The 10,269-nt window shown below is 45.1% G+C and overlaps 1 protein-coding gene across 1 annotated transcript in view; it reads right to left on the reverse strand.

The window, feature by feature from the left end:
* Positions 1-5,564, reverse strand: part of LOC310792231 (double-stranded RNA-specific editase B2-like) — a gene marked incomplete at both ends in the record, with an annotated part of 34,950 nt that extends 29,386 nt beyond the window's left edge. Inside the window, 2 exons of the mRNA XM_083653959.1 lie at positions 3,995-4,905; positions 5,495-5,564. Coding sequence (XP_083510085.1) covers positions 3,995-4,905; positions 5,495-5,564 — 981 coding nt within the window. The remainder of the gene's footprint in view (positions 1-3,994; positions 4,906-5,494) is intronic.
* Between the last annotated feature and the right edge of the window lie 4,705 nt (positions 5,565-10,269).

Here is a 10,269-nt window from a genome sequence, read left to right on the forward strand (position 1 = left end):
ACTCAGAGCAGCATCCTGTAGTGATGTGAAATCACCTGGTTGTTCACACTCAGAGCAGCATCCTGTAGTGATGTGAAATCACCTGGTTGTTCACATTCAGAGCAGCATCCTGTAGTGATGTGAAATCACCTGGTTGTTCACACTCAGAGCAGCATCCTGTAGTGATATGAAATCACCTGGTTGTTCACACTCAGAGCAGCATCCTGTAGTGATGTGAAATCACCTGGTTGTTCACATTCAGAGCAGCATCCTGTAGTGATGTGAAATCACCTGGTTGTTCACACTCAGAGCAGCATCCTGTAGTGATGTGAAATCACCTGGTTGTTCACACTCAGAGCAGCATCCTGTAGTGATGTGAAATCACCTGGTTGTTCACACTCAGAGCAGCATCCTGTAGTGATGTGAAATCACCTGGTTGTTCACACTCAGAGCAGCATCCTGTAGTGATGTGAAATCACCTGGTTGTTCACATTCAGAGCATGCAAGACCATGCATGCGCATGTCATTTTTCCATCTAGAACGGTACTGCTGCGTTCCTTTCCCTATGGAGTCTGTATCAAACTTGGCCTTTAAGGGGTTTAATGAAGCATCTACATGTCTATCTGTCTCTCTGTCTATCCTCTCTCTGTATTCCTTCACACAACTGAATGCTAGAGATGCTCTCCATTAGAAACGCCACGCCAGCTCCGTCCAACTTGGAGAGACGAACCCTCTTGTATTCATAAAGCATGACGACAAAAGATGTTGCGGGGCAATTGTCCGCGGCTTAGAGACATAATGAAGTTGTTTAGATGCTACGGGCATGCAGGGGGCGCCGTTCAGCCGTCGGGTCTCGGGACGTGATGGCCGATGGCCATGCTGATATGCGGTACAGTCCATTTGGTAGCATACGGTACACCTCAGACCCATTTATCCAGACCATTTAGAACAAGCTGAAGAAATAAGTGGCGGATTCAATGGCGCTGCTCAAAGCTGATTGTATATCTGCAAGTGAGCTAAAATATAAAGTAAGGATGACACTTACTAATATGTTGCATCTGGTGGGAAACTAGGGTATTGCAGACCCATAGGGGTATGTGGAGATACAGGGGGTAGAGAAAGGGGAAAATGAAAAAATTTAAGAATAAACCATGGAAATAATTGAAACGCTAAAATAAATGTGCACCTCTTTCGCTCCAATTCTTATTTTGAAATGATATTAGCCTACATCATATGCTATAGTTTTGTCTTGCCGTTTTCTAAGCGAAATATTGTATTCGAGTATTCAGAAATTCTGAAATCAGGGAAAGGGGGTACTGAAGACAAAGAAGTTTGAGAACCACTGCACTATACCGTCTCTACGCACAATAAGTGCTGATATAAGACCTATGATCTCACCTACTACATTTCACTTACATTGATAATGCACCTACCGGTACACTGCACGTTGTCTGCAGCATTGGTTTTCTACCTCGCAAGATAATGGGGGGGTCATACAGACAGGGAAATTACCTGTAAATCAAGACTGGCTATTTCCCGGAATTTCCCTTCACACCTGAGGACTCACATGTGTGAAAATAGCAGCGAAAGTACCTGTATTTGAGGGGGGTCGGGGGGGGGGGGGGGCACTGTGGAGCGGGTGGGGAGTGACGTGTGTGCACTTGGATGGGGAATCGTCCTTATTTTTGGGGGCGGGGGCGGGGGGGGGGGGGCAGTTAAACTCCGATGGTGAAATAAGTTTGCTTGTCACACAATAAATCACACTTGTTTGACTTAAGAGGCCATGTATGTTGTATCCTTCACATTCACTAACCAGTCTTTGAACTGAAATCTTTGAAGAAGTTGGGATCCCTGTCTGAGAGAAATAGCCTGGCTGGTTCGATGTTTATCCGTTCACCTGCTTCGCGTTGAAGCACTTTTTACAGACTGGCTTCGTTTGATGTATCCAGGGGCTTGCCTTCGCTGTCGGCAACGTAAGGAAAATACTTCCACATTTCGCTTCATGCATCTGCTTTCTCTACAAGCGTTGGGCGGCTTCAGACTCTCAGAACAAGCCGCTGCCATTTTCGCTGTGTCTGTCCCTGTGTGTCGGGCTGCTGCGGAGGACTGAAGGACTGGCCAGAGAGCGAGCAGAGAGGGGAGGGGGGGAAATCGACACGCCCACACATGAAGCAGACATACCGCTCTTATGACAAGCTCCGAAGTGGTGAAATGTCCGCGATGACGGGGTCGCGCTTATACCGGAAAACAACTTTCACACATGAAGGCATTACACCGCTTTCTGGTCATTTCCCGGTATAAAGCGCATGTGTGAAAACGGCTCATGTGATTGATATTTGATTTTAAAAAAATCTACTTCCAAATATTTTTTTGTATGTTATTGGATTTTTAATTTTTTGTGAAATGCTGAATTGTTTTCTGCCTCTCTGTCCCCTCTGATGATCTCTGTCGGGGGTTGTAAGTAGGCATCGCTTCGTTTTAATGACGCAAAACAGTTGAGGAGGAGGAGATGACCATAAGATTGACCTGGACCAAAATATCGAACTTCTCCATCAATCAGTTCGCCCAAAATTACAATCCTAGGCCCTACATATGATGACGGGCCCTAGATATGATGACACAGGCCCTAGATATGATGACAGTATTTTCACTCCCCCCTCTCTTTCCCCTATAGATTCATGGGAAAAGAGAGAGAAGTCTAGAGAGAAAACCAGTCACCATTGGTGACTGGTTTTCTCTCCAGTTGTGCTGGGAACCTGCCTGTGTGTTATATGGACAAACTTCACCTGTGTTTGAACTGGCATGAGGGGGAGGAGCTAACTTCACCTGTGTTTGAACTGGCACGAGGGGGAGGAGCTAACTTCACCTGTGTTTCAACTGGCATGAGGGGGAGGAGCTAACTTCACCTGTGTTTCAACTGGCATGAGGGGGAGGAGCTAACTTCACCTGTGTTTCAACTGGCATGAGGGGGAGGAGATGATGGCAGAATTTTCAGTTTTGGGTGAAATCAACTGTTCGTATTAACACATTGAATGCCAGCCATGTTTTCATTCCTGTAGGTAAGTTGTGCCAGGGGTGTTTTTGACGATTCTGGTTCATTTTAGAACAGCCGAGGATTCTTTTCTGTTAAGAATTCATGAACACCAATCATCTAAAAATAACTAATAGAATGTGTGCTTTCTCTGTCTAAAAGAGTTAGTTTGCAGAGTTAGTAGTTATGTAGATATTAGCCGTTGAGTACAGCATGGTTTCAGCGTCTGGAAATTTATTCAGAGATAAATGGCTTTTTGTGAAACAGTCACTTTAACCATTCATTTTTGGCATCAGTAAGACCGTCAGACATTCTAAACAATAGTTTTGAACAGTAATTTCCTCCATAACAACAGGAAACACCCCTCTCATTCAAACTCCTCCCTCCGTGTGTCTTCTCCTCCTTCCTCCTGGCTCTAACAGCGGGCGTGTCAGAAGCGCGTTGCTGCTGCTGCCTGCCTGCCTGTCTGCGTGCGGCCGCTCTCGGGCAAGACGAGTCTGAAATGGATTACTGTCAAATCGCCTCGCCATTTCCTTGAATGGCTTGCTCCCGCGGTGTGTGTGTGTGTGTGTGTGTGTGTGTGTGTGTGTTCGCGCGTTGCTCCGCGGCTCCGGGGCGGAGGGGATCTCTGTCCGTTCTGTGTGTGTGGCTCCGGGCTTCTGACTGTAAAATCGCCAAGCCATTTCCGCGGGAGGAGGCTGCTTTTGGTCCACGGGTCCGTGGCTGTGGCTTCTATCTGTCTCTGTCGCCACTTAGTGGTCGGTAAAATAGATTACACACATTGTCTTGCTCCAATAGTTATCTCGAAGATGTAAAAGGGGTTGATTGATGTCCCACCGTCAAAAAAAAAAAATGTTTATGTAAGACGAGTTAGCTCGTCCTTGGCACTCAAGCGCTGGATTATGTAAGACGAGTTAGGTCGTCTATGGCACTTAATGAGTTAATCTAAAAAAATAAATAATAATAATTTGTCATGAATTTTACCTGAGGTAGCTGATTCTTGGCTGTGCCTGCAGTGAGGCGCAGCAGTTTCCTCTCTGGTCGCAGGCTGATGCTGTATAAAACCTGCAGAGCAGCTGCTGCCGCCTGGGCCTTGGCCATCCTCTTGCTGTGGCCACACCCCTCGAACACCCGCCCCTCCACCCGCACCACCATGACAAAACTCCTCACCGGCCTTCCCTGAACTCTCTCGGCCAGGCACATGTACCCGAGTCCTGGACGCAACTCGTTGAGCAACGCCACTGGGCTGAGTTGCTCTGAAAGTGAAGCGCTAAGGGCGTGTCTTTTTGAACGAACCCTTGAAAAAAGCAGCATATGGTTGCATATGCTGGAGAGGACCTCCGTTCCCCCCGTGTTGCAGCAACGCACGAGTCGGCGGTTCTCGCCCAACGACGGCTCGCACTCTTTGAGGAACATGCCGGGGACGTCCAGTTTATCCGCCGTGAAATCCGTTGGGCTCCCCGTGAGATTCCCCAAGGTGGCGTGCGCCTGGGAGGCGTTGGGGAACTGGATGAAGGCGCGCAGAGCCAGCTCCGCGGCGCGCATCTTCGCCTGCTTCTTCGTGGGCCCTCGGCCCTCGAAGCGGAGGCCGTTGACCTCCACGCCGATGGAGAACAGCGGCGCATGCAGCGGACCCGTCTTGGACATGATCTGGTACTGCAGACCCGGTCGCAGCTCGTTCAGCTGCACCAGCGCGTTCTTCTGAGTCACGGCCCAGGCCGCTCTCTTACAAGTCGAGTGGCTTTGGTGGAGCTTTGGTCGCTCTTTCCCATCCCCCAGCGGCTGCTTCCTCTTCAGGGCTCTCGTGCCGTGTCTGGGGATGCTCTCGCAAAAGGTCGACGGCGGATATTTTCGCAGAAGGTCCTGGTTCTCTTTCACCTCCAAACTGCTGGTACCTGTTGGTAGATCAAAAAAAAACAATAAAACAGGAAATGTGAAGAGGAGCGTAAAGGTGACATTTGACGCACCCCATCATACATCTCTACGCACTGTTTTCTCAAGAAAGTCCACTTTTATAAGAACTTACGAAACCATTAGTAGTTATTTATTCTTATAGTATTTTAGACACATCGGGGAGAAGACTTCCACATGCCTCCTCCGATGCATGTGCAGTCGCCAGCCGCTTCTTTTCACCTGACAGCGAGGATATTCACTGGGAGGACGTAGACGTGACCGACCAGAGGAGGCGCTAGTGCGGCAACCAGGACACGTGCCCTTAATCCGGCTTTCCACCCGAAGACACGGCCAATTGTGCCTGTATGGACACCCAACCAAGGGAATGTGCTAAAACCCTCGTGTTGGGAGGGAGGGAGTCTATGGATGCCCCACTCGGGCACCCCAAACAAACCCATTTATAACTTGATTGATGAGCGTACATTTCTACAGTTATACAAAGGCTTCCATGGTCCTGTATGGATAGAGAAAATTGTATTTCCTTTCACCCTTCAACAGGGATCTACCGGGGCAAAGGGGAAAGACATTTACTTGAATTGTCCGCGTCCTCAGCTGAAGTCGTCCCAGTGTCCCTGTGTCTCGTGGGGCTGATGAGGGCCATGTTGCTCCGTCCTGAAACGGCATCATAGATACAGACATTACTTGGGCGATTTCTCCACATCATCATCACACACTGGACTGATATACTTCACTATCGCCTGCTGCGTAGATAGAAACAGACAACCCATAAACCCGTCTCTGACATTTTGGTGCTCGAGAAATGGGCCCAATTACAGAGTCACGACTCTGCACGCTTATGCCACATAGTTTTATATTCACCCCCTACCATAAAAGTAATGAAATGGACTGAGGTGAACACGTTTATGGTGATAGTGCAAACGTCATGTGCGAGGCTGGCAGCAAGACCGTTAAGAGTTCGCTGTTCAGGGAATAGAGTGAAAAGCAACAGAAGGCGGCGGAGAGTCGGGCCGGGGGAATGGAAGAGTGCAGGTCATAAGGCCTGAGCTTTTCACACAGCAAGCGTCTATAGACGGTTTTAACTTGACAACAAAAACATTCTAAATTGAACCCCCGCTCACTTCCTGTTGCAGTGTTTGCTATGGGCATAAAAGAAAAAAAAACATTCAAGTGCAGGACTGACCATTCCGCGAAAACCGTCTATACAGCTGAGCGGCGAAAACAAAAGTAACGATGTCGAGTGAATATTTCTGCAGTTTGCCGAATGCTGAGAAAAAGGAAGTGCTGTGGGGTTGCGCTCTGGTGAAAACCGTCTCTATAGGAGCTTGACTGGCTTTTCTTGGCAAACCGGTCACACAATTTTGTGAATCCAGATCCAGAAGATTCAAGATTCACTTTAATAATTTGACTTAGTGAATTTGAATTTGACTTAGTGCAGTATGCGGCACAGTAGTCAGACCATCAACAGTAGAAGATAAAGCTACATAGAAAACGGTCACAAAACAATGACAAACACACATAGAAACATGACAAAGTGATGGTTCAGAGGATTTGGCGAGTGGTTTGAAGGTTTTGGGGAAAGATTTTGGCCTCTGTGTGATCTCTGTTTGCTAGGCGTCATTGGAGATATGCTCTTGGGCGCATAAAACCAATTCAAAACCTGTTACAGTAATGACAAAAATGCTATCAAGCTAAAAGGCTGTTTGTAAAGAAAGAAAGAAAGTATATGTGTGTATATACCGGTATATATATATACAACAGTTAGTTCCGGCCGGGCAATTTGATTGGACAAGAGGGATCCTACCAGTGCCAATATTTCATGATAATGCACTGGCGCTTCACTGTGTGTAGATCGCTCCGCTTCACAGCTGCTCTAATCAACAAAACGCTTCACAGCTGTAGAGTAGACACTAGTAAAGTAGACAGCCTGCAGTTAATTAGGCTGATTAGGCTACATTTTCGGCAAAGCAGAAAGCTGAGGGAACTATTTTTGTTGGCGGAGGAATAAATAGAGAAATCATATATTTTCTCAGCTTTTTGTCATTTTTTTAATCAGCTTTGTTTAATAGAACTGTTGTATAAAAGCAATATCACACTCGAGGTCGTGCTGTTGTTGTCTAATATCGTCACTGCTGTGATTATCTTTGGCACTCGGCCGCCTACGACCGAATCACAGCAGTGCCGATATTAGCCAACAACAGCACTCCCTCTCGTGTGATATTGCTTAAATATATATATATATATATACCGTATTTCTGCTATTAGTGGCCCCTATTCAATTACAGGCCTCTGCTCTAATATAGGACGGGGGCACGGCCTGCGGGGACAAATAAAGGCCCCTCCCTCAATACAGGCCGGGTCAAAAAAAAAAAAAACGAAGGAGCAAAAACTACGGTGAATACGGTACTGTAAATTTCCCATAACACAACGCATCTACCGTGTGACGTAACCGGACGTAACGCAGAGACCAAACGAACCAGACGAAAGTTTGACGTTAAGTTTAAAGAGAGCGTTGTGCAATATGCAGCGGAACATTTGGTACAGTGTGATGTGGAATCAGCCCTTCAAGCAGAGCCTGCACGATGCCTACGACGAGTAGATAGCTGGGGACGCAGATAAGCAGTACACAGCTGGAGGTGGAAACCTAAAAGCGCCTGCCCGATGCCTGCTTGTGGACTGGGTGATCGCCGCCTGGGACAAGCTGGACAAGGATCTGATCAAAAAGTCCTTCCAAGTTTGTGGACAGTCTGTGAAAACTGACGGGAGTCAAGACAACCTCATCCACTGCTTCAAACAGGGACAGCCCTGCGCCGCTGGACGGGAGGCTCTCGCCCAGCTGCGTTAGCGGGACCAGGAGAACAGACAGGCAGCCGAGGATGAGGAAGATGAAGAGGAACTGGTCAACAATGAACTTGTTGTTCTGAATGATGAGGACGCGGAGGATACCGACATACTAGATGAGGAGGAGGAGGATACTGAGTGAGTGAGTGACCACCAATATTTATTTGCGTTGTTTGGTTTTATGCAATATTTTGCAATAAAAGTCATGAAAATAAAGGAGTATGTCCATGAGAGTTTAATATTAAGAAATAAAGGCCTCACTCGAATACAGGCCTCTGCTCTAATATAGGACGGGGGCTCTCTGCGGCTCAGTAAATAAAGGCCCCGGTTACTATTAGCGGAAATACGGTATACTGTATATGTGTGTGTGTGTGTGTGTGTGTGTGTGTGTGTGTGTATGCGTGCGTGTGTGTGTGTGTGTGTGTGTGTGTGTGTGTGTGTGTGTGTGCGTGCGTGTGTGTGTAATGTATATGTGTGTGTGTGTGTGTGTGTGTGTGTGTGTGTGTGTGTGTGTGTGTGTGTGTATGTGTGTGAGGTCACGTCGAGCATCATAACCTTTGGGCTCTTACTGTAGTTAGTTAGTTAGTTAGTTAGTTTTTATTTCCGTGTCATGCCATTTCTGGCCCATCCCACATGGGATTACAAGACACTATCACACCAAATTATATATAAACATAACCATAACATCCGGTTGTACCTCAATATACAAACAAAATAAACAAAGTATATAATATATACACATATGCATGACATATACATACACATATACACACTTACTGTACATACATACACTTTTTTTTTTTTTTTTTTTTTCTTTTTCTTGTCTTACATTGCCTTTTCCTGATAAAGAGCTTTTTTTCTCATGTCCCAGGCTTTTTCCAAATAACAAGCCAGTCCAAAAGTTTCATACGTAAACAACCAACTCAAATTATGTGCATCATCATTATTAAGAAAATCAAACTCTGTTTTTATCTTACTGAACAAAATATTGCGCGGTTCACTGTAAAAAGGACAATAAAAAACAAAATGAAACTCATTTTCTATGTCATTTAAACAACACATTGGACACACCCGATCTTCTTCTTCCAATCTGACATACCGTCCAGTTTCGATCATAAGCGGTAAAATACCAGATCTCAGCTGGGCACATAAGGCTCTCTGCTTTTTTGATAAATTATAATGAGCATAATTTTCAGTACCAAAATCATGTTTAATCATACGAAACGTACGCAGCTTTGGTTTAGTCCATATATCCTCAGCCCATCGCACCTTATACTGAGTAAACACAGATTCTCTAAGTATAGCAATGTTGATTTTGCTGTTATTGAAAAATGCCTCACCAAACCCAAAGCTAAAAAATAATGCATGCACATCTCTTGACCAACAGCCAACCTGTAACCTGTTAATTTCCCAGTGTATAATTTCAAAAAATTCAAGTCTGTCAATGGGAAAATATACATTGTTTTATTCATTCCAGAAAAACCCTGCTTTTGGCGTAAAGCTCTTTCTTTCCCTGCTGCTCTAAGCTCATACTTATCTTCCATGTCTTGTCTCTATTGCTGATGTTAGGACTTGGCTTCAGGAGACACCCTGAGCAAGACAACAGATTACCCTGCTGATCTGAACCGTGTCCACATTTCCCTGGAGATGGATCTGATGCCCTGCCTCCATTTAGCGGCATGTGTTTGGTACTGGGAGAACTGCGGCCATAAAAGGCAGTTATATTTGATATCGCCTTTTGAAAATATTGACGTTCATTGTTTGCTGATAAAGATCCCCATTAGCTGTGCACAAGGACGCACAAGCTATTCTCCCTGGGGTCCAATGCCTGCTCTTTAGCACAATTATCAAACACATTATGGATTACCATTCAAATAATCTGCCATTTACACAGTTACATACACAATTATTCGTTTTAAATGCCATGATTATCTGTATTTGAAGTACTGACTGATGGATATTAGCTTGTAATTTTATTCCTGAATGGATATGTAGCCTTTTGGATAGGGCTGCACGATTAATCGTATTTTCATTGTCATCGCGATATGAAAATGCGCGATGAACACATCGCAAAAGTCACGTGTTATCGCAATATATATATATATATATATATATATATATATATATACGGTATATATATATTTTTTACAGTGCACCTGAACGCAACATGCAAGATACCGGCTGAATAAGTGTCCAAATGTTCATGTCATTCTGGCCAATACTCCACTTCTGTTATAACATTTCAGTCTGGAATATGGAATATCTTTCAATAATCGTTATGACTAAAAGGCTAAAAGTAATCTCATGTGTAAGAAATGACTGTTCTACATTGAAGTAAAAATGTAAATAATTAACTTGTTGGTTTTGGATTTTGTTTTAGCTTCAAGAGTGCATTTTTGTTCGTATGACCCTCAACACAGGCTTTGAGAATCCCGTGCCACTTACTGATACGTATGCTTAAATTAACACACTCATATTGCAAAATGAATTTAGGCGGAAGTTCAGAA

The sequence above is a fragment of the Poromitra crassiceps genome, assembly GCF_964638095.1.
Source record: "Poromitra crassiceps genome assembly, chromosome: 17".
NCBI classification, from domain to species: Eukaryota; Metazoa; Chordata; class Actinopteri; order Beryciformes; family Melamphaidae; genus Poromitra; species Poromitra crassiceps.